Raw genomic sequence first — 13,893 nt, forward strand, 5'->3', positions numbered from 1 at the left:
ATTAGTACTTGCTTTAATTTCGATATTAAAAGTGATATTGTTAAAAAACATAACAATAATATGTACCCATAAGCTGCTGTGTTTATAATATTATAATGTGTTTTATACCTATTAACATTTTGTTCTCTCAACTGTAGAATATCTATCTTTCTGTAAATCTATTGTTCTGTCGAACGTATGTAGTCTATGCATATGTATAATTTATGTACAATACAATGTTTGTAAAATTTTGTGGTTATAAGGGAGACCGGGTCACAGTGCCCACCTTTTACTTATTGTTGTCATATTTTTTAACCAATTTGAGCTCTCTAATTTTTAAGGGAAAAAAGAACATAGTCTATAAAAATAACACAACAATATATTTTAAATTAAAACACATCTTAAAAAAAATTAAACATTTTCATCAGCCTTGATTTTTGGCCACTGTATCCCGCACTAAGCGTAGAGCGGTCATGACATTGGGGCACACTGGCTACTAACAAAGAAATACAGATTAAAACTTATATTTAGGAAAGATTACATTATATTGTAACCACTAAAGTCAATATCGAACTTATAAGTTGTACACAATCTGGAAATACAACCATAATTTAACGGGGCTGGTAAAATTGCAACAATATCAAACATTGGTACTGTTGCCTCGTCTTTCACTTGAGAAAAAACAAATTTATTACCTTCCTTACTTAAGAAATTTACTCTATATTCATGGTATTCAATACCTTCGACTTGACCCACATAGAATATAATTACAAAAAAGACTTTTTTGTTGCAACCAAACTAACACAAAGCACTTCCTACGAATATTGTTCAAATTTTCATTCTTTTACAATATCTTCATCTGATTCTTAAATCTCTCTGTTGTATGGCTATCTGCTAAATTTGATATTTCACCCTCACTTTCGCTACTGGATGGCATCAATTTTATTATATTCTTTTTAACTTTTATAGTATTATCTTTCCTATCTTGTTTTTGTTTCAAGCTTTCTTTTTCCATGTGTTCCTGTCCTTACGCTTGTCAATATCTCTGCTTCTTTTTTCTTCCGTCCAGTTTCTCGTTGTTCAATGTCATTAACTTTTGGATATGGTCGCAAATTTGCAGGAGATATGAAAAGAAATGTAAACTCATTTTGATCTACTACACTCACATTTTCGAATATAAAAATATTAACTGGGTTACAGTGGCCACTAGAATTACTACAAATTCACTGTGCCCCATTTTCAAACTGGGCATTGTATCCCAAGCTAATCTAAAATACATATTTTACAAAAAAATATTGCTGACCTGAAATATTTTGCTTCTTTACCTAAGATACTTGTGTATATAATGTACTTGTATATGTACAAGTATTAATATTAATTAACTTTCTTTACGGAAAATAATATGATTTTCCGTAAAGAAAGTTAATTAATATTATTATTATGATAAACTGGTAAAAAATAAGACATACCTCAAATTTTCACATGCACGTTTCAAAACAATCACAGAGACACTAACACGAAAATCGTAAATGTTAGAACGGGTAGAGGAAGGTAGATAATTGATTTGATGGTGATTTGCCCTCTTTATAACAAAAGTTATTCAAAAGGGACCACTGTGCCCGGGTGGCCACTGTGATCTGGTCTTTGTTCAAAGTTTATCTATAAATTATAATAAAAAACTGTTTGGTTGAAAAAAAAAATAAACAAAATTTTTTTTTGCTATTTTACATACTAATAAAGATATTTTACGTTTAACCCCAAAAAAATGGAATATTAAAAATTTCATTCTAGGGATTTTTTTTACCTAAATATAGGGATTTTCGTTTTTCAAATTATTTTTAAATCTTACATTTCATATTCTGACCAATTCTATTACTGAATTATTATAGCCTAAGCTATATAAGAGTATCATTACCTGGAATGCAAAATACACATCTACAGCAAATTTTAATTCGGCTAGTAGCACTATGTTTATATAATATAAAACTACATACATATGTTTTGTGTTAAATAAATGGTTAATGCATGTATAAGAAAATCAACATACAAAAATTTAAAATTTAAAACAATAACAGTTCAGAGGTCACTCATGTGTAGTCCCATTATACAGCAAAAGTTAATTTTAAAATTTAAAACGTGATGTTGACCCTTAAAAGTAGTAGTGTGTAGTTTCTTTTCCTTAAAATTTTAAGTTTATCCTGAAAGCTAGTGGTTTTTAATGTTTAGTTGTTTAGTGTACAGAAAGCCGCAATGGTACTATTAATTAAACAGGAACCTCAGGTAAGTATCGCCCTAAAAATCTCCTTCCTTTCGACGTCATGATTTTAATAAATACGGGAATAGGACAAAGTTTCGCCACATGAAGCGGAATTTAATGTGAAATTAATATTTTGACTTTGACAATAATTGTTATGTCGGTTTAACCAGGTTGTCAGGTTTTATCTTTAAATTGAAATATGAGATAACTGCCAATTGACAAGCTCCATAACTCGCTATTGATTCCTTGCTTTACGGCTGGCTGGAGGCGTACTGAAAGCCAAACTACCAAAGGACCTATTGTGACCAAATTTCTTCAACATGATCGACATTTTATTCTATGATCGCAATCAATTTATTTCGGTTCGACTGGGTAAAAATCCAGAATTTTCGCACTGCTTCAAGCGTAAATTAAAGTCAAATTGTTAGTGGGCCTATGATGAAAACACTTCATCAACAGAGACGACATTATATTCTAAAGTCCCATCAGCCACCAGCAACTTTTTATTCAATTGGGTAATAATCACGAACTTAATAAATATACCTGGACTGCCAATTCAATGAAAAGTAGATGACCACTACTAGGTGGCCGCAATTTGTGTGATTGTGTCCATTCGATGTTGGTCACTCTGACAAATTTCAGTTGTGCCAATTGTAGGGAAACAAAACAAATAAAGTTTTTGGGAGGTTATGTTTACAAAAACAAAATAGGAAGTTACATTTAGTTAAGAATTTAAGATAGTGGCGTTAGATCTGAAATTTCTCTTGTACTTCTTTAAGTATTTCGATAAAATTTATGAAAGAAAGTAATCCTCACCTAAAATGAGACAAAGTTTCAATTAACTTGGAATAGATACATGCACTTTAAAATATTTGTTTTAATATTCTGATAGACTTGAATCTTATAAATCCTAATACCATGAAAATGATGATCTTCATTTAACATTTTTGCTTGTGTTTACTTAACAAATTTAGTTAAAAACACTTTTACGATTTCTCGATATGATCAAGACTTTTACTACTCTCGAACTACGAACTCGTTTTATTCGATTTGATTTAAGTTTCTTGCATAGAGTAATTAAACGTATATTTAATATTCATTTCTCTATGGTTTCTTGGTATATATTTGTTATTTTCCCTAATATTTGACAGATGGAAATGTCAATTGTCTTTTATATTGATAAACACCAAGGGTAAGTTCCGTAACCTAACCTTGGTGAATCGTTGGTTAGAAGCGGTATTTTTACGGTTCCTGAAAATATCGCTTTGAAATGGAACGCTCTGGTTTCTGGTTGGCCCTTGGTCTTGTTTTCGTTTGTTGGTATAAGGTTATAAACTCCATTTTTGTCTTATAGGTACCTATTATTGTTTATAATACCAATAATGGATGCAAATGCAAATGCTGTTGGTATATTTGAGCTCCTGCTCCTAAGCGGTGATGAAAGCTCTAGTAGTAGCGACGATGAGGAAATGGGTCCTGTGCGTAAGTGTTTTTTTAAAAATCGGGGTTTGTACCCTTTTAAAAAAACATATAAATACATAGCTCCATTATATTAAGATCAAGACCTGAATTTGAATTGCAGCTAAGTGTATTGAATGCAATGAAACAACCAAATGTTCAAATTTTATAAACATTGGGAAATAATAATTGAATTCGTGGAAAATCACATAAACTTGTTGTGTTCATCTACTTTTGGTTTTAATATGGCAACATGAGCGCATCAATAGGACCTATAACACCAGGGAAATTGGATCTCTCCATAAATGTTAATTTATTAATTTGTCTCTCACCTTCTATATTTGGAATATTAATGAATCGGTCAGCACGGTGATTGTCAATAATTTCAGTAATTTTATGGATCCAACGACTTGCAGTAGTTTCGCTAATTTCAAATTTAAAATCTTGTCCAATGCTTCTTTGGTAACAATCTGTGGCATAAAATCTTGACATACTAAAACTGGCCATTCAATGGTAACTCTACTTCCTCTGCCTCTATTATTAACAGAAGATTGTGGAAAATAGGGTCGAATTAGATCTATTAGTTGTTGTGTTTAAGAAAGCTTCTTGATATATTAATAAAAATGGTATGACTATTCGTAAACAATCAATGAAACAAATACGTTTAAAAAAGTATGCTGATATATTATGCACGTATTAAATAAGAAAGAAGCTATGTCGTATGGTGCATACGATATACCCAAGCGTGTCGTCGACAAATCGTTAAAAACTAGGCAAAGATATCCGCAAAACACTCACGATTGAAAATTTTATTTAGCATCAGTTATATCGAGTAATCGATCAGTGGGGTTGTCTCCAGTAAGTATGCAACATGAAACATAAGAAAACAGATGAAAACACAGACAGTGTATTGTGTATACAATATTCTTCTAAAATAAATACATAAGTTTTTATTGTTAGTAACTATTGATTATCACATTTAGTTATTATTACAATTAAGGTTCTAAATAATACTTTAAAGGATTTTATATTAGTCTATAATTTTACTTTAAGCTAATAACTAGCTAATGATTAAAATTATGGGTCAATAATTAAAATCGGACTGTAAAAAGCATAGCATTTACTATCAAAATGTCTCAGGTAATTTAGGTATTTAAAAAAGTAAGTTATTACATACTAAAATCTTAGTATCATTAACTAAAAAGTTAAAAAAACAAAATTATTCTGATTGTGTATCATGAGGAATAAATTACGATATTCAAGATTTTTGCTTTTTTGAAAACATTTTAGATTGTCGAAACGTTTTCTGTTTTCTAGAATAACCAACACTTAAAGATTGTTGTTGTAGTTTTGAAGTTCACTTTTGATTTCATCCTTTAAGTATTCATATAATAATAAATATTTAAATATTTATAACCAAAACTTTTTCTCTAAATTGACTAAATGACCATGGTTATCCAAAGTTTTTGAGCAGGATATGTCAATCTGGATGTGTCATCATTTTCTTTAAATTGAACAAATAGGTGTTATGTTTCTACTCTATGTGAATATCATTTCTACTCAAGAACCAGAAAAGTGTTTGGAGCAAACTCAATAATTGGTGACATTTTTAGTCGGACTTACATGACAGACAAGATTTTTGTAAGGATGGATTCAATGGAAATTAAAAAAATCTATGATGTGACTGTCTGGGCAATTCCTAATATACTTTACAAACTAGTGAATAGATATTTGCATGAATGTCTTAATCTAGATGAAGACAAGGAAAAGGAAATACTTGATATTTTCCCAGTGAAGGTTCAAGAAGTAAAACTGAATTTTAAAAAAAAAATGTTAAATTGAGAACAGTGACATAGATATGTCCAAAATCGGATTAAATCTATAATTATATCCTGGAAAATGATAATACAACAAGATACACCTAAACAATATTAGAACACACTTAGGTATGTCATAATTGAAATTTACCTGTCTCCTGCTCTATGTAGTTGCACGATGATTCGATGTTGGCACGTTTGTAAAATAATTTATCAACCCAGGACTCAAAAAAAACTACAAAAAGCTATAAATTTACTTAAAAACTTTAAATTGGGAGATAATCATGATGCTTTTCTTGTTTTCCACCCAAAGAAAACTTAAAAAAGACAATCGTCAAATACGACAGTTAAAATGTCATTAACGTCACTATTGTCATATTTGATGTACGTCAAAAATTAGATAATTAGAATCAATCGGCCATCTTGGGTGGCAGACTATTCCGCCCCGCCACATTCAATCTTCATACCGGTGGCCATATGCATTAGCAGTCCAGGTATATTTATTCGTGGTAATAATCCACAGTTGTTGCAACGTTTGATGAATGAAGGTCAAATTATGAATAATGCTATTATAATTATAAAAAATGATAGTGTTAACATTGATTATTTTTCGCCCCTTAGGACAGTGTATATCTTCCCATCCCCTCATCGACAGATTTCTATTAGACTGGGGAAGAATCCGCCATTTTCATACAGGAATATTAATTAAAAGTCAAATTATCAATGAGAGTTTATAAGGACGTTTCTTGGACTGTGTACTGGCAACGGTGGCAACACCGTGCAACCGTCTGCGGTTGATGAGCGTGAATCGTATCGTGATGCGTGTTGTGGAACTCTTGAGTGGGGTACCGTTTATCGTCATCGCGTATTAGCGATTTTATTTGTGTATTTTTGCTCGATTAGATTCCAAGTGGTGGCTGGTATTATTTAGACACAACATTGTGAATATTAGTGTTTGGAGTTTTAATTTTTTAGTGACTACTCGCCTTAATTCTGAAAAATTGTCCCTTATAACCTCACAATAGCCGGTTGTTTTTGACTTGTCATTCTATTTAAAGATCAGCTGATGCAGGTTTGTTTACAATGATGTGGACTTGTGTCTTTGTAGACTCTTATAAAAAATGATGATTTACAAACGAAGATCGGAATTATTGGTTCCTTAGTGCTGCTAAAATTACAAACGTAAAATCATTGAACTCTTAATTTTAGTTAAAAAGTGCTGTGTTTACCATAGAAACAATGTTGTGCATCAAGAAAAATTATAGGGACGAGCTGCTACAGCTTGCTTTACTTATAAGCTTGCTTCGGGTTAATCCAGACTCTTTATTAGAGAATGATATTCTCAATGGGGTAAATGATTATAACAATGGTACTACATGGAGAACCTCATTATCACCATCAGTATTAAGAAGTCATTACATTCACCCAAAAAGCTTTGATTCTGTTTTGCTTAACTATGAAAGAGAAGTTTTTGCTGACCTAAACTCGCTTGGGAGATATAATCGAGTAAACTTTAGACATCCTGATGTGCATGCTTATCTGTTAAATATTGAAAGGAATGGAGTCAATCCTTCAGGAAATAGTGAGTCATTGGCATCACCACCTCAAGAAGTTACTCCAGAGGATGTAACTCCTGAACCTCATTCTCCACCAAATGAGGGTCAAGAAGGGATTGAGCTTACTCAAGAGGTAGGTCAATAATTAGAATTAATACATTTTTATCCTGTTTAGCTTGTTTTATATTGTTTTGCATTATTCTAAAAGTTACATCATTAGAGTCTCTGTCCTGTACACATTTTTAATATTATGGTTTTATTAATATTTCAATCAGAATTTTGCAAGGATTTTCTATCTTTTATTGAAAATCAAAACAGTAGACACAATTATTGAGGAATTTTCATTTAACTATACAGTGGTGGAAAAATATATGGAAATTTTTTATTTTGACAAGAATATTTGTTTCTAATATTTTTTGCAGTACCTATATACATAGTAGAATACAAAGGGTTAATTTTGGTGGTCATTGCTCGGAAGAACTAAAGACTACTAGAGAGGTTCCCCAAGGTGCTGTCCTGGGGTTGTTCTTGTTTCTTCTTTATGTTAATGATCTTCCTTTGCTCTGCATAAAGGGTAGGGTTACTATGTTTGCAGATGACACCACCATTATTTGGCATGGAAAACACATTGACCAACTGAAAATGTTTCTGGTTGCTGACTTGCTTATAATTAGGGAGTGCTGCAATGCAAATCAACCTTGTTTTAATGCATAGAAAATAAATCTTTTGAAACATTCATTGCAAGGGCATATCTTCTACTGAAAATGGTACCGTTGTATTTTCATATATCTTTATGTATTGTAATTGGTTCATTTTAACCTCCACTTAAATACTTGAACCTGCCCCAGGTCAGGAAAAACATCCCCAGACCATCATGTTCCCTCCTCCATGCTTCACAGTTAAAATTTGGTACTTTGCTTTGAATCTTGCACCCACTGGTCTCCTTACTTATTATATGCCATCAGATCCAAATATTTGGAATATATCTCTATCTGATATTTTTTTCTGAGGTTTTCTATTAAGTTGAGATCAGGTGACTGTGGTGCTTATTCTTTACCAATTTTTTACCAACCCTACAGTATGTTTTGGGTCATTGTCTTGCTGGAACTGCTATATCAGAGACATATTTTTCTTAGACAGCATATGACTTCTTAATATATCCTAATATGCATATTAATCCACTATCTGATCTATGGAAACAATTGGACTTGACTCAGTCGTGGAAAAACAACCCCATACCAGAATTCCACCTCCTCCACATTTCATTGTTGGCAACTGGTACTGTAGATCAAACTTTTTTTGATTGTACAAATTTAACCCTGTCACTACCAAACACCAAAAATTTATTCTCATCAATAAATAACACTTTATTCCATTTTTTACTGCTCCAAGAAAAGTGCTCTCTGGAGAATTCTGTGTCTTTTAGAAAAATTAAGGACTTTACAGGTGACATCCACTTTTAAAGACAGTTTTGACTGTACCTCTGCTTTTGTATTTTTTTATTACTTTGGAGATAGTTCCACTATAAATATTGAAATTTTTTGGCAATATTAATTATTTTTGTACTATTCTGATATGCTTCATTATTTGAATCATTAGGCAATAATTTCATTTTAGGCATCTTAAAATATTTAAAAAGTAAGAAAAAATATAGATTCTTAGAATACAACTTTATCACACACATACCCGATGATAAACTGCTGATAAATAAAGGATGTGGACAAAATATAAATATTTTGTTGATAAATGTTTCCAAACTTTGGTGTTCTGTATATCAAGCAAGAAGTCTCACATGCCATAAATAAAAATAAACAAAGATTTATACTGAAAATACCATATGAAATAGGAATGAGTAATGCCTGCCAATTTTATGAATAAAAAAAACATTGTAGGTCCTTCTATATTTAGTGGTGTGTTATTTGTAATCTTACATATTTTTTAAGTCTTGTGTTAATTTGTGACAATGTTTTTCCACTACATAGAATTCCTGGGCGCAACCGAAGCGCTGATAGCTACGCCACATATACCAAAAGAGCTCTGCTAAGCTATAAACATTTTGCTCCAAATATATCTGGTTTGATTGTTTCTTAAAATTATTTTATGTCAACATAAATGTTTATAAAATAGAAATATGTAAGTGTTTTGTGGACATTTTAATCAATGTTTCCAAGCTTTTGTAGAGTACTGCCTTCTCTGGACACAATCTTTTCGACACCTGTCATCAAAACTCCTGCTTTTTACCTATCAGAACTTTATAGTCATCTGCTATTTAGATTGTTTGTCAGGTTCTTTGACATGTGAACAAAATACATTTTGTCTTGCCACAGCTATACATTCCAAGATGTTGATCAAAAAAATGTTTAAGCTGTCAACTTAAATATGTTTTGTTTAAAAAAACATGTTTGTTTTTTAGTTCAAATTTTATATATCTTCGAATAGCATTTAAGAGATCACAATAGAGACATTTTTATATGCTAGAGAACAAAAGGTCATATACAGGTTTTGCATTGGTATATTGAAACATGTTCATTCCATATTGTAGATTTAGGCTGAATACTAGATCTACTTCATACTTAAATACATATATAGTATTTCAGAAGCAAAATAATTGTAAAGATAAGAAATCTTATTCTACATTACATATTTCTAATCTTCTATTTAGAAAAATATTAATTATTTTAGCTTAATTATGGAAAACCTGCTGTTGTATATAACTCTCATAATAACATGGATAAAGTAGTTCATTACTATATCAACAGAATGCTATCAAAGATACACACAAATATGAACAAATAAAAATTCTCAAAAATTTTAAGATATCTTATACCTACATCAATTGAGATAGTCACACTATAACTGACTAGTATATTTGAAGGATGCTTGCGGCGCAGAACTATTCATTAGTTACTAACAATAAGTTAAAAAAATAAACATTATTTTTGATTACCCTCTTTTGGAAAATTTTTTGCTAAAACAGAAAATAAATTTGTCTGAATTATAATTACAAATGATTTGTGTTACCCATTTTCTTCTTTGACCATCTGCCAAAATAAAAAATGTAATTTATTATGTTCTCAAGTTTAATGCATGACCCACTGCACCCAATGACCAAGAATAGATTTGGGAACACAAAAACAACCTCGTTTATCAAAAATAACTGCAATAGGGATTAATGGGAAATTTTAATTTCTCTTGGACTTTAGGGTTTCAACACTCATAGTGTTTAATTAGGTCTGAATATTCAGGATTTATGTAGTGAGCAGTTTCACTGATTTTAAATGTGTTCATCGCCTTTTCACAATCCATATCATATCAGCATGTATGTGTATTTATCCAGGTGAATTAAATAGCAATAATTTTTGGCTATTTGTAAATTCATATAAGTACATATTTATGAAAAAATATGTTGACGCTAAGGCAAAAATTACGTTAATTGGATTTTTTTCTGGGTAGATGCCAAAGCTAGGTAGTTTTTATAGGGTCAGTGACATAAATGTTTTTCATTACCAATGTCATTAAAAAGGTCAAAGAAAGTAGCTTCAACATTCTTTGTCTTAGGAAGTCTACTTGGAACCATATTTGTCCTATATACTACCTACCTATGAGTTTAAAATGTTTTTATGTAAATTAAATGTAAGTAAATATCCTTGAATCCATGTAAATAGAGGGTATCAAGTTTTAAAAAGGGTTTTAATTGTATCTTTAATTGATTTTGAGATGTCTTTTTCATGCAAATTTTAATTTTATCTCAGAACATGATTCAAAATAATGTTAAAAAAATCATTAGAAAAGGCAAGGTGTGTGTGGTTTTCTTTAAAAATTTTTAGAAGATTAGTTAGATAGATCTGTAAGCAACAACATAGTTTTTTTATAACTATGCACTAATGACCATGGTACCTTATGGTATCAAATATATTTGAATTTTAATATAATAAAATATTATATGAAAAAGTGTATTGGCTTATTAAAATAGCTTATTTACTTTGATTAGACACTCTGCAGTGTTTATAACAAAAATTGTTTATTAAAAAGTGTATGACGCCAAAATTATCGACAAAGCCAAGGAAAACATAATTATTATAAAACTGCCCTAATTATAAGGTGTATTCAGCAGATCAATAACAAAATTCAGTACAAAACTGACAATGGACTTTGTATTACGAATAACGATATTTTTTGTTTTAACACAAAGCAATTTATTTGTCATAATTCTACGTCGTTAGTAAAAATACTCAACATATATGTTTTTACAGTGTAATAACCTAATTTTTTGGCAATATAGTCAAGGTTTTTTGGTAGTGTGCGGCTGATTATACACTAGCTTTATACGTTCACGTTGTAATAAATTAACTGTTTTTCACCCTGTGTATTTTTGTAGCATAAAAAAGCTTTTCATATAATTAAAAAAAATAAGTCTTGGGTGCAAGGTTATTAACATCAATTATAAATTAATATTGATTATTTCTAGAAAATAAATTATACAAGTTCTAATTGACATTCCAACTTATTTTTAGCACGAAGTAGTTCTGCGTTTTGATTCTTGTTTCATCATTGTTCTTTGGATTCATAAAAGCAAATTTTGCTGATAGAATATAGTTTATGTACTATCAAAAAGGCTAAGTAAATGTACGCAAAACATAGACGTGGTTTAGTTAAAAAGAAACTCAACCAAACCAGACGGCGATAAAACCAAAACAACTTGTGATTCATCTTAACCATATCAGTTCGTTCAAAAGCAAAAGTTGATGCAAGTGACCTGAAAACCTTATATGCGACTGGCAAGGATACATCACCTCCTTTGCTTGCATATGGTCGTTGTATCCGTAAATTCTATTTTAAAAATAAACTGGAAAAAAAACGAACAGGTTCATCAGACCAAAGTTTTTTACGACCTTAATTCCCACTCAATCTAGTCAAGCGAATGACACGATTCCTGGGAAATGCATATATTTTTGTCGGCATCGATTTGTTTTCAACATTGGGATGAAAATTAAAGCGCAGTTATTAAATACTTTCAATTTTACGATATTGATATAAAATTAATGTTAAGTTATATGACTAGTTAATATTTCAACAATATTGTATGCATGCATATACTCACACCTCACACTTGTGTCATTAATGATAATAAATATTTGTCAAGGTATTATTTTTAATCGGAATTTAATTTAAACTGAATTTTATTCGGTAAGGTTAGTATAGGATCACTATTTTTAGACTTAATAAAGCAGCTGTATTCTTGAACTTGAACTAAGGATAAAGTAGGAGAATCTATAATATGCGTTTTAAAAAAGTAGCTTATTTTGGATAGGTGAATTTGGCGAGAACAGGTTCAGTTTTGATGGTTTATTCATGTGACAGACAATGTAAAATATTGTGGTCCATTCACTTACGATGGCTCAGGTCACATACCGTATTTAGCAAAAAACTCATTGACGCAAATTTATGACTAAAGTTGAATAGTCGCTTTAAAAAATAATTTGCGACTTGCCACTTACATTGAATTTTCCGTAAAAATGAATAGGGTTTAGTTAACAATTGACAATGAAACATTTTTATCGTTCGTTTATTTTTAAGTGATATGAGTCATATAGGTTTTTGAAATTAAAAAAAAAACACGTAAAATGCAGTGCTTATTTATTCAAAATGTAAGAATGAATGGCACTTAAAATATAATATGTTATTCGAAGAGAGTAGAAAGTTGCAATGTAAAAATTGGTGATATTACGATTTATATCGAATAAGATATGCAAAGTATTGTAATTATTTTAGCATTAAGTATGTATTTTTATATTAAGCATTAAGCTTTAGATGACCTATAAAAATATATCTTTTACCGAATTAAACAAAAAAAAAGAGGAAATTAATAAATAACTCACATAAAGAATTATAATTTCTAGCCCATGAAACCATTAAGCCTTATAAACATTTTTGCTCAGGGACCCAATATAAGAAATTTCTCGAGACTTTTACCGTCATCTACTTATAATGTACACAGAAAACCAAAATTTAAACAATCTTGGAGAGTTGGTTCTTCAGTTGTATTAATTACATTTATTTAATAAAATCCTCCAACCAACATTGCCTGGTTGTGTTTGACAATGTTTTAAGGGTGAATATTCCTCACATCACCATTATCTTTAGCTTAGGGTTATTTATTTTAAGTTTGTTTGATAAATTGTTGCTGTAAATAAATACTTTGAAAATAAAAAAAGTTTTAGAAATATTAATTAATCTCTATAGGAGTAGAAAAATCAATAAATACTTACGAGTCCACCATCTCATCAGGAATAACTTTCGGTTTGTTTCACCAACAGATATGGCCCTAAACTCGCCAATGGAGCAAACTAGCTAAGATGTAAAGTAACCAATATTTAATAAATCTTAAACTAACCAATTATTACTATTGTAGAATGATCATAGATAAATAGAGAAAAATAGAAAAAATCAATGGTTTAAATTATCAACTTTTTATGTATATAGTATAATTGTATTTAATATACCATTTTCTTTTTAAAAAGGCATTTAAATATCAAAATGAGACATCTTAAAATATAAATGTAAATACTTATATCTTTGATTGCGCTTTTAGATTACACGGTTCGATATCCCCCAATAATATAAATACATTTGCGTATATCTAGCGCCACCTGTTATGGCGTGAATAAACGAGTGGATCGCCTGCTAATTGTTCTTCACCTTATACTTTTACAGTTCTCTGTCCAGAAGTGGCAATAGGTAATTTTAATGTACCATTACAGTAAACCAATAGCATTGCTTGATTTCTTAATAAATTACCAATATCTGGTATTTCCAAAACCACATA

General features: G+C 30.3%; 2 protein-coding genes across 3 annotated transcripts in view; one reads left to right on the plus strand and one right to left on the minus strand.

Moving 5' to 3' along the window:
* Positions 1 to 13,355, minus strand: part of LOC126748751 (nuclear pore complex protein Nup133) — a 46,564-nt gene extending 33,209 nt beyond the window's left edge. The window contains exon 1 of the mRNA XM_050458180.1: positions 13,337 to 13,355. The gene's annotated coding sequence lies outside the window, so the exon portion shown is untranslated. The remainder of the gene's footprint in view (positions 1 to 13,336) is intronic.
* The window catches only part of LOC126748753 (segmentation protein cap'n'collar), an 86,429-nt gene continuing 74,750 nt past the window's right edge, over positions 2,215 to 13,893 (plus strand). Inside the window, exon 1 of one of the 2 annotated variants that reach the window (XM_050458182.1) lies at positions 2,215 to 2,259. In XM_050458182.1, the coding sequence (XP_050314139.1) occupies positions 2,230 to 2,259 (30 nt within the window). In that variant the 5' untranslated portion in view covers positions 2,215 to 2,229. Of the gene's footprint in view, positions 2,260 to 6,339; positions 7,201 to 13,893 lie in introns of those variants that run through there. The other variant, XM_050458181.1, reaches the window with a different exon arrangement.

Source organism: Anthonomus grandis, chromosome 22 (genome assembly GCF_022605725.1).
Source record: "Anthonomus grandis grandis chromosome 22, icAntGran1.3, whole genome shotgun sequence".
Lineage (NCBI taxonomy): Eukaryota > Metazoa > Arthropoda > Insecta > Coleoptera > Curculionidae > Anthonomus > Anthonomus grandis.